We start from the raw sequence: 17717 nt of genomic DNA on the forward strand, positions 1-17717 counted from the left end.
GCTGACGAACCCCTTTGAGAAAACAGCCAAAATGAGACATATAAAATTGGCTCAGGGTAAACACAGACTGCCCTGTAGCCTTGACATTGGTTGTTTGAGTCCAGAGCAGCCGGACACAATAGGCTTCAATAGGCTTCCTACTGTCAGGGTTAGGGCCTACCAGTTCATCTGGAAGTCTGCTGAGTATTTGCTCCAAACTATGTAAATGCTAAATGGCTGGGATTTATATAGCGCCTTTATCCAAAGCGCTGTGCGATTGATGCTTCTCATTCACCCCATACACTCACACACCAACGGCGACTGGCTGCCATGCAAGGCACCAACCAGCTCGTCAGAAGCATGTGGGGTTTAGGTGTCATGCTCAAGGACACTTTGACACAGCCAGGGCGGGATCGAACCGGCAACCCTATGACTGCTCTTACCTATGAAAGCCAGTGTCGCTCCATCAAACCATCACTAAATCATATATGCAAGAACAGATTCACTAAGAAGTGGTCATGCCATTCCCAATAGTGGGTGTTTACTCATGTTTAGAAAAAGTATGGGGCACGAGCTGCGGTGGCGCAACAGGCTAAGATGCAGCAGGCTTGCGGTTGCAGTTTGCTGCAGTTGAACACCGGGGACTGGGGTTCGATTCTCGGTCCTGCCAAAAGCCAAGTTTGGCCGGCTCACATGGAGCAGCAATAATTGGCAGGGAGGGACTTGGCAGGGTTAGTAGATAGCCGCACAAAACAAGCACCTCGGGTGCCTTGGAATCACGGTTACAGCTTGGGAGGCGAGACGGCTTGAAGAAGGCGTGTCACTCTCCTGTTGGCCGCCGAGGGATGGGGTGTGGGCGGTGTATCTAATACTAGCTCTAATTGAATCAGACGGGGTCCAATTGGCTACCAAATTGGGAGAAAAAAGGGAAAAAATCGGATAAAAATAATAAAAAATAAAAATAAAAATAAAAAAAGTATGGGGCAACATGGCTCAGGCAGTAACAGCAGTCATCTGGCAGTCGGAGGGTTACCGGTTCGATCCCCCGCCCGGGCTGTGTCAAAGTATCCCTGAGCAAGACACTTAACCCCCAAATGCTCCTGACGAGCTGGTCGGGGCCTTGCATGGCAGCCAATCGCCGTTGGTCTGTGAGTGTGTGTATGAATGGGTGAATGAGAAGCATCAATTGTACAGCACTTTGGATAAAGGCGCTATATAAATGCCAACCATTTACCAAGTAGGCTACATATTTTGGTCTTTAAGATTAGTGAGATCTCAGGCACACTGTATCCTGTATATGGCTAGTTTTGTTGGAATGTAATTAAAACAGCATGAGTTTCGCACCTTGAGGATGGTATGGCTAACAGCTGTACACTATGGAAAATATTGTGTCAGCGTCAGACACATTTACAGTGCACGAATTCCTGCGATTCCAGAGTGTCCCGTTCCCATGACTTATTACATTAAGTGTGCATATTTCTGTCACACACTGCTGACTATTCACGTCCTGCTCATGACTTTTACCCAGAATTCCCCCGATAAAGATCACAGCCTCCTCTTGAGATCAACTGCCACTCGCGTAAAATGTACATATATGGTTTTACGTATATGGTTTCTGAATGTCTTGAGTTCAAGTGTGGAGTGTGGAGTTTGCTAGTTCTGTGGGTTTCCTCCAGGTACTCTGGATTCCTCCCAAAGCCCACAGACATGGTAATTAGTTTGCATTTACATAGCGCCTTTATCCAAAGCGCTGTACAATTGATGCTTCTCATTCACCCATTCATACACATACTCACACACCGACAGCGATTGGCTGCCATGCAAGGCACCGACCAGCTCGTCAGGAGCATTTGGGGGTTAGGTGTCTTGCTCAGGGACACTTCAACACAGCCCAGGCGGGGGATCGAACCGGCAACCCTCCGACTGCCAGACGACTGCTCTTACTGCCTGAGCCATGTCGCCCCATGGTGCTGGTAGCTAATTGGAGAGTTTAAATTGCCAATAGGTATGAATGTGAGTGAGTGGTATGAAGGCCCTGTGATGGATTAGCTACCTGTCCAGGGTGTATTGGTGCCTCGCACACGTTGCATTCTGGGATAGGTGCCAGCCCAGCACCCATGATGGATGGGTGAATGTAAATGTCTGTTTTTTTATATTTGCATTAAAGTGAATACATAAACAAGACCTTATGCCTGGGGTCAAAGTATAACAGATCAACAGTTGAGCTATACCCCCATTCAAGAAATAAAAATATCTTTGTGCATCTTTCTCTTATAAGGTTAAAAAACAGATTGACATTGTGGAGCCCATTTTCACCACTGCAATCAGGAAAGGTTAGCCTGTTAGCCTCCATTAGCCTCTACTGCCAGAGCACTGTTGTTAGTCTTCATAGCCACAACACTGCTGTTAGCATCCATAGCCACAGGACTGATGTTAGCATCCATAGCCACAACACTGCTTTTAGCATCCATAGCCACAGCACTGTGGCTAGCATCCATAGCCACAACAATGCTGTTAGCATCCATAGCCACAGGACTGATTTTAGCATCCATAGCCACAGGACTGCTAACTCCATATAGGAAAAATGGGCAACGCAAGAGAGGCGTAGTTATCTGGGTCTGAGATGATGGCCCTTATTTCTGTGTCAGAAGAAAGTATTAATGAACACAGGACCTACTTTCAGAGTGGAGTCACAGCACACCCATTTAAAACGGAGCAGTCTGTGCCTTCCGGAAGAGTCCACATCACCTGGGGAAAACTCCAGCTGTGGCACGCAATCCTTCCACGAATCACGGTGACCCAGTCTGAAAGCCCACCCTGCTGTTTAAAAATGTAACTGGTCAAGCTGGTCTTGCTGGGTAGTCAACCAGCTAGTGCTGGTAGCTGGTAGCTAAGCTGGTCTGAACTGGCCAATCAGCTACCAGCTGTTTCAAAACCTAGCTTAAGCCGTTCGTTCAGTAGGGCAAAGGTGTCAAAAAAAACCCCAGTACTGGAGGGCCGCAGTGTCTGCTGGTATTTGTGGTTTCCTTTCAATCAGCAGCCAATTAAGGCCTTGAGAACAAGGTGTGTGGAATCTTTAGCCAATTAAAGACTTTGAAATGTATCTCTCGTCCTGAAACACACCAAAAACCAGCAGACACTGCTGGACTGGAGTTTGACACCCCTGCAGTAGGGCATTCCAGCGACTACCCAAACAAGTCATAGGTGAAGCTCAGCATTAGCGTCCATCTGCTGGCGACCATGTGACTCGTAGTCCAGAGCAAAGGTGAAGGGTGCAAAGGTCAGAGGTGAGAGGTGAGTACGGTAAAGCAGCCTTACACCCAGTATCCACAAAAGCCTGTCTCTCTCTTTCTCTCTCTCACTCTCTCTTTCTCTCTCTCTCACTCTCTCTCTTTCTCTCTCTCACTCTCTCTCTTTCTCACACTCTCTTTCTCTCTCTCACTCTCTCTCTTTCTCTCACTCTCTCTCTTTCTCACACACATACAGTATGGAGCCACATACACACCGTTCCCCTCCCCCACCCACATGACATCTCCTTTAATGGTCGTTCTGTCACAGTCCACGAGCATAAAGGAATTTAAATATTAGTGTTAGTTACAGCTGCAGGGGCCTGTAAGCACAAACAGCCATGGGCCAGAACTGCATCCCCATGGAAGGACTGAGGGAGGGGGGGGTTAGCAGGGAGAGGGAAAGCCCCCCCCCCCCCCTCCCCTACCTTCAACCACAGCCCCACACTCTTCCGCGAAGATTTCCACCGCGTTACGATAAAACAAGAGAGACACAATGGGGCTTTGTAGTGACGGTATTGGTGGCGGCCGGGGATCCAGGACCAGGTGTAAGAACCAGGGGAGCGGCGGGACCTCCAGCCCCTTCAGCGGGACCTCCAGCCCCTTCAGCGGGACCCAGACTGCCCCCTGAGCACTCAGCCGAGAGGGGCGGCTCTGCAGGCCCAGCTGTGTGACTACTGCAGGACACCTGCCAGAGCTGAGCGAGAGGGAGAGGAGGATGGAGGGAGGGGGAGGAGAGCGAGAGGGGGATGGAGGGAGGGAGGGGGAGGAGAGGGAGAGGGAGAGGGGGAGGAGAGGGAGAGGGAGAGGGGGAGGAGAGGGAAGAGACAGGCAGAGAGAGAGAGAAAGAGTGAGAGGGGGGACAGAGAGATAGGAAGACAGGAGGCAGGCAGATAGAGAGAGAGAGAGAGAGAGAGTAAGAGAGAGAAAGAGTGAGAGGGGGGACAGAGAGATAGGAAGACAGGAGGCAGGCAGATAGAGAGAGAGTGAGAGAGAGCAAGAGAGTGAGAAGAGAGGGAAGGGGAGAGACAGATAGGAGAGAGGGGGAGAGAGAAAGAGAGAAAGATAGAGGAAGAGCAGAGACAGGCAGAATGATAGAGGCCTGAGTAAGGGGGGGAGAGTGGTAGAGAGGAGGAGAGAAAGAGGGGAGGCAGACACACAAAGATGGAGAGTGAGAGAGAGATTGAGAGAAACAGAAAAAGAGGGAGGGAGAGAGAGAGGGAGCTCTCCAGAAACAGCAGGGCCCAGGCAGGGAGCTCAGAGATGGGGCCCAGACTTAGCCCCCTCTCTCTGGGCTGGGTCTGTCTGCTCCCCTCTCCTCTGGGCTGGGTCTGTTCCAGCCGAACACAGAGCCCTGGCCTCCGGCGCTTCAGCCCTTATACTGCAGCCTTTTCCATCAACGGTGTCAATAATTCTACAGCTGACTCCAGACTAGACTATAAATAGGCCTACATAAAAAAGAAATGAGAACATTGTTTTGTAAATGGCTTGCTCTTGCGCTCGAATACATCGTCAGACTCAATTCTGAGGCGGTCCTGTATACACTCAGGAATAAAGTGACAGTGGAGGTGCATTTGTTCCACAAGGATAAAGATTTCCCTGAAAGTACAGTAATGTTCTCGTCGGGTACAAATGAGTATGTTTTCCAGGCAAAAAAATGAACTATATATTGCCGGCGAGGGCAATTCTATGTACCTATAGGGTACCGCCCCAGCATCGTGGCACTTTCCGTACCTTCATTTCTGAGAGTGTAAATAGTTATTTTGCTCTCTGGAGATCAATGAAACATAAGGCTCATATTGCCCAGATGTGCCAGTGTCTGCCTCTGCCTTTCGCCCTACGCCTTTGACCCTATGACTTTCGCCCTACGCCTTTAACCCATTTACTTTTGCCCTACGCCTTTGACCCTATGACTTTTGCCCTACGCCTTTGACCCTATGACTTTTACCCTACGCCTTTGACCCTACGCCTTTGACCCTATGACCTCCACGTGTGTTGATTTTTTTTTTTCTTCTTCTTATGTTTCTGCCGTTTTAGGGCCGTTTGGCCCTACTTTCCACCAACCGTGGCTCGCGTGCGTGTTCCGTCTGGCACCTCACCAACAGAGCCCCGCCACGAAAAAAACCCCGCTCCCTGAGAGTTGTGGGCAAAAGCGCCACAAGACGAGAAGTGCGACCGCCGAAAGCCAGAACAGAGAGTTTCACAATAAATGTGCACGTTTCAGAAAAGAACCGAAAGCTGGTCACGGCTTTAAAAAAAACGGGACCCTGGCTTCTACTGCAGAGAAATCAAGAAGGCTCCCGTCATACGAATGCTGGAATGGCCGCCAGGCTCAGGTAAACCAATGGAATTTATAGCCGTGGACAAATAGGCGAAATATCGATCTTTCCCGTGACACTGGGCTCAGAGAGGCTGAGCCCGGGGACCTCAGCCATGCACAGGATCTCATCCTGCATTCACACGGCTGATTGTCAGAATTGTTCAAAAGCAAACATTCGTAAAACAAAGTGCCATTCATAACCCTGGCATACACACAGTTATTTACACGTTCATGTCTAAGTATGGTTCTAAAGTGGCGGTTAATGCCGCGTCCTTTTGAACACCGTTTGAATTTGGCGCAGAAAACACCTGTAAAGGTGTTGGAGGTGAGGGTGTTTGCGTTCGGCCGCTTGAGAGTGAGACAGCTGCTCCACTCAACAGTCTGTGAGTGCATCTACATTAGGAGACAGGGAGGGGCACTGGCAGGCATCCCCATCCAAACGAACAGAGGCCCCATTTCCCCTCTACTGTCTTTGGCCTGTGTCTCACCCTGGCTTTTAAAATTAAGCTTAGCTGCCAACCACTTTCAATAACACTTGCATTTAAGCACTCCACTTTCAGTCACCCATATACTCCTGCCCCACCCCCCTCCTTCCCATTCAGATCAGCAAAAAACCCAAACTTCATCAATCTAGCTACCTCCTCTCCTGGGAGGGGGAGAGAAGGAAGGGGGTGGGGGGGGGTGATTTGATCCCTGTCCTTTTTCAGTCCTACTGTCTGCACCCTGCTGTCTCGGTGTGTATGACGCAGGACTGATGGGGTGCAGGTGACAGCCCTGCACATTTTGGCAGCTCTTGGCTCATAAATAATTCCCCCGCGGCGTGTGGCAGGCTTGGGCGACTGTGTGACAGAGAAACAGGCTCTGAGGAAGACCGGAGAGACCGTTACTGGTGCATCACCTGTTACACTGATGTACTGCCAATTCCCTGTGACATCACAAAAGGAGTGTGGCTTCCACACTGATGGACTGTCAAAACCCCGTGCCATCACAATTGAGTATGTTTTCCACACTGATGGATTGTCAAATCCCTGTGACATCACAAAGGAGTGTGGTTTCCACACTGTTGGGACAGTCAGGTCCCTGTGACATCACAAAGGAGCATGGCTTCCAGATAACCTTCCCTTTGTGACGACTGAATGGGAATTCTGTCTGGCTCACCTGCTGCCTCCTGACTCCGCCCCTCCCACTGGGCCATTGTAGTGGGCAGCGTATCGAGTTCTGTTTGCCCTGTGTTCTATTTACTCAGACCGGCCCTCCCCTCATTCATGCATTCATATAAAAAAAACAAACAAACGCGTAGAAGCACACATGTAACACACACACAAAGACACACACACATATGCACCCGCTCTCACACACGTAACACACACAAACACATGCACACATGAGCACATACTCACACATATGCACATGCTCACACACACAGGTATAAACACGCAAACACAAAAACTGAAAAATGCGCACAGATACACACGCCGAAACTGACCGACACACAAGCTCACATACAGACATACTGTCTGATTTCGCACATACGCACACACACGCAGAAACTGACCGACACACAAGCTCACATACAGACATACTGTCTGATTTCGCGCATACGCACACACACGCAGAAACTGACCGACGCACAAGCTCACATACAGACATACTGTCTGATTTCGCGCGTACGCACACACACGCAGAAACTGACCGACACACAAGCTCACATACAGACATACTGTCTGATTTCGCGCATACGCACACACACGCAGAAACTGACCGACGCACAAGCTCACATACAGACATACTGTCTGATTTCGCGCATACGCACACACACGCAGAAACTGACCGACACACAAGCTCACATACAGACATACTGTCTGATTTCGCGCATACGCACACACACGCAGAAACTGACCGACGCACAAGCTCACATACAGACATACTGTCTGATTTCACGCGTACGCACACACACGCAGAAACTGACCGACACACAAGCTCACATACAGACATACTGTCTGATTTCGCGCATACGCACACACACGCAGAAACTGACCGACGCACAAGCTCACATACAGACATACTGTCTGATTTCACGCGTACGCACACACAGGCTAATTTCCATAGGTCCTGTCCACATGATAGGAAGGGAAGCAGGGAACAAAGCCATGAGTATGCACCACTACACACACACACACACACACACACACACACACAGTATGCGCGCACACAAAGACACAATCTTGCTCTCGCAGCAGATCACTTTCGACCAGCACCCATGTGACCGTGACTCAGAGAACTCCAGTGACCCAGACACGCTACGGCGTGAGACTCCACTTCCTCTCCTCTCCTACCAGGAAATGCCCCGTGACCCCGCCCCCCAACAACCAACTCCCATCCAATCACAAACAGTTTCACATTCCATGAATGCCACAAAAAATATGCTATTTTAAGGGTTTTCTTGCAGCAGATCAGGTGTCCCGAACTTTTATATCTACCTTCCGTTCCACAAGTTCATTGAAGTGACAAGTATTTACTACCAACTGGGTGTTATTTCCTGAATATTACACTCCAATAAACTGCTAATTGGGATGTTGGTGATTTATGCATATAGACATTTTCATTGTGTGCACAAATTGAAAGTTGCTCTGGATAAGAATGTAAAATGTAAATGTGCACTTTCCTGGATGGGAAACTGAAGCGTGTTTATTTAAACTTTCCCCAGATTACCCTCAGGTGCTCCGTCAGTGCCGTCACAAAATATGTGAAGTCCTCCCAGAAAACTCTATTAAAAGCCGTCAGAAACTAGGTCATCGAACGTCTGCAACCAGCTGGCTTTTCTCAGGGGAAACACACAACCACTTCCTGTTCCTGGTCACAGGAACTCCTTTCAAAAAGAGTCACGTCTCCTCCTCGCGTTTGTGCTCCGCAAACTCCACATTTCAAGTGTTACAAATGACATTTGGAAGTGGCTTGTAAAGGAAACGTCCGAACTGCAAGGGCTGAAGCGGTCGTTGGAGCTGCATTTGCATCAAAGCCCTGACATTTGCAATGCTTCAAGATAAGAGCGGCTTAATTGAACACGTTCGGCTTCCCGAAAGAGAACATTCTTTACACGCGGTGGACAACTTAATAAGGGTCATGCCCCCGAATAATTCTATGGCGGGGACAAAGTTCACAAGCTGGAATAAGAAGCCATTACAGGCCATTTCAAAAAAAGGACTGGAGAATCAGGGCTTGATGGCAGAGGTCTTAAAGACTTCAAAAGGTTGCCACAAGTGACAATTCTATTTCACAGGACTAGAAACAGAGGGAGAAGGCGACTGCATTCTATACAAGGCTGGCATTAAAAATGCAAACAATCAGACAATCCACACTGATGGGACTGTCTAATCCCTGTGACATCACAAAGGACTGAGGCTTCCAGAACACCTTTCCCTTTGGAAGCAATCTGAATGTTTTCTTATCCAGTTTCCCGCAGTAACGGTACACAAGGTGAAGCAAGAGGATCCAAGAAATAGGGAAGCCAAAACTGTATCATTTCAATTTTTGCCCAAGATTATTAAAAAATACATAATTGGAAGATTTATCAGCAGCTGCCCAATCGCATAATGTGGAATATTTATTACGATGAAACAATAATGCACTGAATCAGGATGAAAACTGGGAAATATATTATTGAGATAAGTTACAATAGTTTTAATATTGAGCATTTCCAATCCCCTTTCATAAACATTAAAAAAATTAAGCCTGTTGCTAGACAAAGTTGAATTCCTCCTTTTTCTGTTTAATAATGTTGGGCCTTACAGCATCAGCCTGATCCATCAGAACAAACATCTGAACAGAGGAGCTGACCACAAATGAAAGACTTGAATATGATCTGAATCCAGAGGTTTAGAGTGAAACCCCTCTGCGCTTCCTTATGTCGTTTATACAGGGCTGCCGGTTTCGGTTCGATCCCCTGCCGAATCGATCCCCTGTGTCCAAGTGTCCCTGAGCAAGACACCTAACCCCTAAATGCTCCTGACGAGCTGGTTCGTGCCTTGCATGGCAGCCAATTGATGTTGGTGTGTCATCAATTGCACAGCGCTTTGGATGATGGTGCAATATAAATGCCAACCATTGGACAGGAAGTGGATTTATGCAAAGGAAGTGTACCGGGCTCAATAGTGAAATGCGTATGAACTGGTTGTTGGGATGGGGAGTTCACCCATGGCTGGATTGGGTAGTGCACACCTTACATTCTCCTGTAGGCCCATGAAACTCCACAAGAGGTTAGGTTAGCACAGGCTGTGCAAGGTTTGAAAGCTTCCAAGATGCACTCTCAAAAGCAGATGTGCTAAACAACTCATTATAACATTTCATTTTGTGAAACACACCTCCATGCCTATTATAAATACAACACATTTTGTGTTACTTTCAACGCAGCCTGTGTTTAAAAAAAGACTCCCGGTGTAACACATTAATTGCATATTTGTAACACAAACTAAGTACATTTGACACAAAATGTGATAAAAGTAACACAGAAGTAGCAGCACAAGATGGATATTAACACATCCTTTTGTTGAGTCTCCCTGCACTGATGTTTCAGAGCAGGGCTGCCCAACCCTGTTCCTGGACATCTACCGTCCTGTAGGTTATCACTCCAACCCTAAAAAAGCACACCTCACTCACCAGCCAGAGATCTCATTGAGCTTCTAATGAGTTCAATCAGGTGTGTCAAATTCGGGTTGGAGTGCAAACATCCAGGACCGTGGAGCTCCGGGAACAGGGTTCGGCAGCCCTGTTTGAGAGCGTACGCTGGATGCAGGGGCCAGAGGTAGGGGGGGGAGGGGTGCAGATGGAGGACTGGAAGTGAATGACACAATGAATCAAATAAACAACTTTCAGGCCGGAGCTTCCTCATCCGGGATAAACACAGAAGAAGAAGAATAATAAACAGGCATCGACTTCCCTCAGGAAAAATGGGAGAGAGTCACCCGCTGAGGAGGGGAACGGGTCAAACGAGATATCTCAGTTACAGGCGACCAGTATCAGCCGAGAGAATGTCACAGGGGGGCTCCAGGGTGTAAGTCTAGAGGGGTTTCTTTCACCTAGAGCCTTTCATTAGCAGCGCAAAGCAAGACATTTGGGTTAATTATAAAACATGTACGACTAAAGCCCTCGGTTTGTTTACACAGGATCGTATTTCAGTCCGGGAGAGGGGGGGGCAGGGTTTGCGGCGTGGTTGGGGTGGGAGAGGGGGGACGAGGAGTAACTGAGCAGCGGACCCAGGAAGCTAAAACGTCAGGGCCCTGAATCAGGATCATCTGTCAGGCTCGCTCAGTCCGGCCATCGCTCCTGCATGGATGATCACACTGGAAGCAGACCCATAAAGTCCTCCAGGGACGGGCCCATATGAAGGGGTACAGGGGCCGCAGCCGCTTTAATAACTGGAGGGTGGGGGGGGGGGGGGCACTGGTGACCCCATCAGTCAGCCAGAACGAGGTGTGGGCAGAACAGCGTGACGGAAGCTCGTATGCCCGGAAGAGGAGCTCTGGGATTTACGATCGCAGACTGGAGCACCTACAGAGGCCAGTACTTCGCACGCGGGTCCACACAACACACACCCACCCCACAACGGCACACCCGGGCACAACTGCACTGTCTCCTGCCAATCCTTCACTCTTCCAGTTCAAAACCAGGACACTAACCCCTTTAAGGTGTGAGATCACAATCAGCCGATTAGAATGTTCTTAACTGAACATTGTGAACAGCTAAAGTTCTTAACTGAACATTCTAAGGCTGATGTGACAATCACTACTGCTAACTACAAGGAGTGGAGTTCTAGAACACTGACATAGAATGTTCCAAACCCCCCCTACTCAATGGGTTAAGCTACACAAAAGGCAGCAACCAGCGGCCCGATGGCAGCACTGGGAACCAAGAGATGAGTAACTGTTACCCCGGGTGACACACAGATCATTTTTTATATTATCCAATTACAAAGCTGAAGGTTTTACAGTGCCAATTCAGATGAAACACGTCGCTAAAGGGGAAAAAGATTCAGTGCCCCACCTGGGAACGGCCCACTGCTACACACTGGTTAAAGACTTCCCGTTCCCAAATACCACTTCCCCCTGCCATAACCCTGACTGAGCTAAAACACTGTGCTGCTAACTGGCCCGTGTTGAACACCAAAGCTGGAGTGGGGGGGGGGGGGGGGGGGGGGGGGGCTGGTGACTCAGCAAAGGGGGTATTACAGGAGCGGGGCTGTCACATGAGAGAGGGGATCATTCAGAGGGGCAGGGGGGGCTGCCGTTTGGGCCCGTAGACTGGAGCAACCATCTGACATTCCTGGCTTTGTCACAACTGGTTTGCATCACTCGCCTTTGTTGTCACTGCACACATACACACACACACACACACACACACATGCATGCGTGCAGATACACACAAATACATACACACAAACACATGCACGCACACATGCATGCATACATACACACACACATGCATGCAGATACACACACACACATGCATGCATGCCCACATACACACACACACATGCATGCATGCATGTCACGCACGCACACACACACAGTGGGATTATGGAAAATAGGGAGGAAGATTGGACATTTTCGTCTACAGATGATACTGCTGTACTATAGACATTTCATGATGAAAACCAGCTTTCATACACAGATGTTACAATGTGGCATTTTACCCAGGATGCTCTGGGGCTCCAGTACCACAGAGCAAAAACACTTCAACAGCACAACCCCACCCAGAAATCCCCAGATTAATTGGTAACAAATAGCCATTCATTTCAAGATTTCTCCTGCAGTAGTGGGTTTAAGCTGCATGCCATCATACCACACCAGCAGGTAGTAAACATTATATTGCTGTGCTTATACACTTAGTGGCCTACTTCATTTGAGAGAGTACCACTACAGAGTTCTTTTTTTTTTTCAAAGAATTATGGGAAAGAAATCTCAAGTCTTCCTCGGTGGTATAGCACCAATCCCCCAGCCAGAACCAGAAACTGTATTTCTTTTCTATGGTATGGTGCCTGATACAGCACCGTACAACCAATTAATGTCTAATGGATTTAGAGCCCATTTCACACTCCATTCATTCACCATGCCTATTCCGCAACCAATTATCAGAGGCAGAGTCCTTCTGCCACAGCAAAAGAGAAAATAAAAAATTATTAAATAAATTATTTGACAAAAATAAGTCAGAGAGGTTATCTTATAATGTAACCAGATCTCTTCAATAGCAGCATCAGTGGGTCCAGGGGTGGGTACCTTTAATGCCCAAAAAAGGGCATATATGGATGACTTCACCCACCAAGGTAAACACCTGGAGCCCCCCCCCGCCGCCCCCTCCGCCCTCCTGATTGGTGGATCTCAGTCCAGCACGAGTCACGCACAAAGGGAGAAGATGAAAGGCCGTGTGGGTAGTTTCGTGTACGAACAGCTCCCCACCCCCCCGCCCCACCCCACCGCCCTGTCCCATGTCTTGCTTCCCCTTTCCGCGCAGAAACCTCCAGATGAACGGGAGGAATTGGGTCTTTTGCGTCTCGCCGGCTGGTTTAACCGCACGGGCCAGCGTCGGGGCCCCCGGAAGCACCCCCCCCCCTCTCTCTCTCCCCACATGCAGACGAACCCGAGGCTCGGCCCCCCGGAGTGAGACTCTGCCGCCGGGGCTACAATTCCAGAGATAAGGAGAACGAAGTTCCGCCATCAAGTCAAGACATGCTCACGGAGCCCTCCCCGCCTCGCTAAGAGTGCACCTGCAAAGCCTGTCCCTGCCGCTGGTGCTCCAGCTCCCAGCAAACAGCAAACAGCGCTGACAATCGGCGGCAGAAATTCCAGGGTTGTTTGCCACAACGCAGAGCTGCGCATTACAGCGGAGCTTAAAGTTATCTGACTGCTTGTAGCTCCAGGTCACAAAATTCTCATTAAGCCACTTTGCAAAGAAGAACTGCAGAGGCATTAGTGTAAAGCCAAAAAAAATAAAAAATACATGTGTGAGTCTACATGGCCTACACAGGGCTTTTTATGTTTCTATCTTCTCAAGCAATGAGTAAAATGTAATTACATAATTACAGGAGAACTCCACCGAAATATAAACAAGATAACTTTCTCTGTGTCCACACTGACGTGGCCTGATGCTTCTACTCCATTAAGGTGCTGAACCGAATTTCTAAGTTATAAAGTAATTTCTGGCTCTGTGTTTATGTATAAGGAGACTCTAGATTCAGTCTCAAATTAAACCAATTTGGGGAAGCTTAGTTGACTATGCAGGATATGCATTACAGAACAGCTTGTTCCAAAGAACCCATTTTGGCATTTGGTTGGATAAGCATTTTTCTTACATGGTAAAAGAGTGCAATTTCCCTATCTCATTATTGCAATGCAAGCTGGAACATATTTCATATTACTGCCCATAAATTGTCATTCACCTGATTACAACTCCCATAAGGTAGAGCTACATCTTACATTGTGTCATGGCATAATCCTCTGACAGAACAACATACTTCAACACAAATGTATTGCACAATGTATAAAATTATTAAATGACATAGCTTGTATGGAAAAAAAACAAAACATTCCTAATTATGCTTGAAGCAAATTATTTGAACATTATTGCTTTTAGTGTGGCTACAGAGAAACTAAAATAAAACTTTATAGTGTATTTATGTGCAGGCAGAACATCCTGCAATGGATAGCCAAATCCACTTTCCAGTTCTCCTCAAAAAAAAAAGAAAAAAAAGCTTGAATTGGAAAGTTTTAGATCAATAACACACTCCCGCTCATTGAACAAAGACAAACACAGCAGTCTTCCCATGTGTCCACTGGAGAGCTCGGGACAACCCCTCTCTGTTCGAGCCCCGATCACTGACTCTTTTGTCTAGCGCGAGCTGTGAATAATAACCTGAACTCTGCGCCGTGTCTACAACACAGACACACGTGATGCAATTACGGGCACCGCGAGCCAAACGTCACCAAACGAACTCTCTCTCTCCAGCGAGCGTCTCCATCAATAAGAGTCAAATCACAGTGTGAAGGGAAGGCAGGAGTCAGCGAGACGACAGTGCACGTGCAACGCAGGAATACACAGTTCATTTTTTCTCCACATGAATATATAACACACTCTGAGGCTTTGTAATTCTTATATAGAAATACCTCAATATAATGACATGCTCTTGAATCCTGGTCAAGTAATGAAAGTAATGAAATTTGGGCTCAGACTGGTTACCATCCGGCGTCAAGTCCTTACTTACGTTTTTTATGCAGTATAAGTAGTTATTTTAATGGCTGTGCATGCCACGAGATTCGTGTAATGCCATTTGCGATAAGAAACAAACAGCTTCAAATGTATAGCCGAAACAATATTTGGGTCCCAATCGGACAACGCATTTCGGCACAGTGAAACAGAGCGTCAACATGGATTCTACAATATTCTAGAATGTGCTTTTGAACTCTGACTCAGAATACCTGAATACCGTTTTTTTGTCTTTCTCCGGTAGCTGTCTAACGATGACATAATTCAGGAAATTAGGAACCGCGGCTTTAGATAGTAAAAAAAGGAAAAGGGGAAAGTTTTCCAACAGCAGCAAGAGGGGCCGATTATTACCTTTTTTGGGCAAGCTCGTTCACATGCAAGCCCAGCCCAAACCACACCGCTTACTCGGATTCCACTGCATTTTTTCCCTTTTTGAACCACAGAAAAGTGTGGGAGCGAGGGTGAGCACAAATATTTCACCCTTTCGCTAAATTCCTAAAAGGCTGCGTCTGTAATTTGTAGCCAGGACGAAATGAAATCGTCTCATAAATGAACGCGTGCTCTTTTTGGGAGAACATATGTAGGCTAGAGGGAAATGCATGGGCATGTAATATGCAAACCATGAAAGTTGACAGTCACAGTAGATGGCGAAATTACAGCTTAGCCTCCACGTTTTCGACTTGGAAGTAATATTATCTGAAGGATTGTTTGGCCGGAACAAACTATTTGCACAGCAAATCACCCCTATCGCATCACAAGGCGAAGGTACCGGCAAGGGACCAACACCCATCACCGTGTCAGCATAGCCTACGATGTCAATACATATCGCTGTTCTCTTCTAGTTGAAGTAACAACGGCTTTGATCATACATCCTCAGTTGTCTCTTTTCTCGGAAGGACCGTTACAAAGAGGATCAGTATATCGTTCAGGTTTCGGGGATGGGGGCGGGGGGTTTCGATCAGGATGTCTGCCGTTAAGACTGGTCAAAGTATGTGTGTCTGACATCTGTTGCTTGGGAAGGTGGGAGGAACATCTTCAGGGGCACGTTTTAATTGTTTCCAAAGGACAGGGAAGTAGCAATATATCAATATAACGTTCAAATAAATTGCTTCGTGGGATCTCGTTTTCGTAGTAGCATATTCCATCTTCCAAATAGCATGCAAGGAGATATCAAAACGCTATTCTTCTCCAAACCAGTACGGATATGCCAGATATTCTAACGAGCACATTTTACAAGCTCTTTTAGTGCCTACGCTACTTGCACAAAAACTATCAATACAGTGCGAACGAATATTGTGTGCCACACGAGTAAACACATCGGGGATATAAACTATAACTATAGCTACTCTTCGCCAGCATACGATACAAGTGGCTATCTGTAACAATAAAGCTTATGCCCCCCAAGAACTACGCAACACACCGGTCTCCAAGAGAAAGTATCAATTTTGTGAAGTATCAATTGCCTGTCTCGCGCACACACACACACACATTCGAGCTACATCCGCGTTGCTGCATCTCGAGATGATATTCCACCCCCTCACCAGCACCAGCTTTTTTTTTTTTTTTTTCAAACGAGCAGGCAATTATTCGCCGTTAAGGATCGCTTTACCTTTCTCTGCTGCTTTTCCCATGCGGGGTCTAAGAGAAGGTCGCGGTCCCAGTCGTCTTCTTGCTGCATATAAATGGTATCGTCCTCGTCATAAAGCTCCATGATGATGTCTCTATTTCTTCAGTTCTTCCGATAGCTATTCCCGTCGCCTCTTCGACTAGGTGATGTTGCAACAATGTAATTCTCCCGGGCGCGCTCGAGACGGTGTGGATGAAATTAACGGTCCCTCGCTCCCCCACTTAGTCTCGTGCCTCGTTCTGTGACTCTTTCACTCTCCGCTCACTCGTAAGACTCCTGGCCTCTTTTTGGTCCTTTTTTTTTTCTTAACAACGGCGCTGTGGAGTGGCAAGTAGGCAGGTCCTTCAGCGCCGCCGACCAAAAACTTTGACTAAAAGAAAAAAAATAATGAACCCCTGACGGAACTTGCTTTGTGATTGGTTCTAAGAGTGTCTTCTTTAGCCCAGCCTCTTCCCACACGTTACATTTGATTGGTTGATCCAACTGTCAGTGTTGGGACTTAAATGTAGGTTGAGTACTTAAATATAGGTTGACTGATTTAATGCGCTCAATCGCTTGGTATGGATGAGTTCTGTCGTGACCCGTCCCTCTGCTCGTTGGTTCAATTATGCTCCTGTCAATTAATGACTCTAAGCAAGCACGACATTTTTTATTCGATACTAATGGGAGCGACGACTAAACTGCGACTCCAAGAGCATTATTAACAGAATAGCACCTCAACCAGTCTCCAGGTAGTGGGCTACCTTTCCATGTGGATGCCACACCCTTTCATCTTTTTAGCCATTGGCGTTTGGCATTGGGTTTTGTTTACGTTGCGTGCCCGGCCACCACTGCCCAGCTGTGGCAAGGCGAGTGTAATGCATGCAGTCATCCACTACCTTAGTACCATCCTAAAGCCGACTGTAGAAGAGACTGATAGCACAACCGTGCTTGTATCAAAGGAACATAATTAAATGTAGAAAATAAACATTATTAAAAGGAAAATGGGTGTCACGCCAATTTCGTTTTCGTTTTCGTCTACTTCACAATAGCCCCATCATAGCTTTCGCACAGCACTGGCTGCGACTAGGCTACTGATCCCTATATAGCTTACATCTCTATATCTCCACTATTTAGCAGTACTCTATGTAGGCTACTCGGGTTTTATCGTTGGACGGAGTCGCAATAATCGAAATTTACGAAATGTGACATTATATGTAAGATATATTTCCAAATAGCCTAATCGACCATTAGAATCAATTTTGAATGT

General features: G+C 47.4%; 1 protein-coding gene across 5 annotated transcripts in view; it reads right to left on the reverse strand.

The window, feature by feature from the left end:
- The window catches only part of actn1 (actinin, alpha 1), a 50771-nt gene extending 33944 nt beyond the window's left edge, over positions 1-16827 (reverse strand). For all 5 annotated transcript variants that reach the window (XM_061242696.1, XM_061242688.1, XM_061242694.1 and 2 more), the window contains exon 1: positions 16451-16827. In XM_061242696.1, coding sequence (XP_061098680.1) covers positions 16451-16552 — 102 coding nt within the window. In that variant the 5' untranslated portion in view covers positions 16553-16827. The remainder of the gene's footprint in view (positions 1-16450) is intronic.
- Between the last annotated feature and the right edge of the window lie 890 nt (positions 16828-17717).

Source organism: Conger conger, chromosome 1 (genome assembly GCF_963514075.1).
Source record: "Conger conger chromosome 1, fConCon1.1, whole genome shotgun sequence".
Classification (NCBI taxonomy): Eukaryota; Metazoa; Chordata; class Actinopteri; order Anguilliformes; family Congridae; genus Conger; species Conger conger.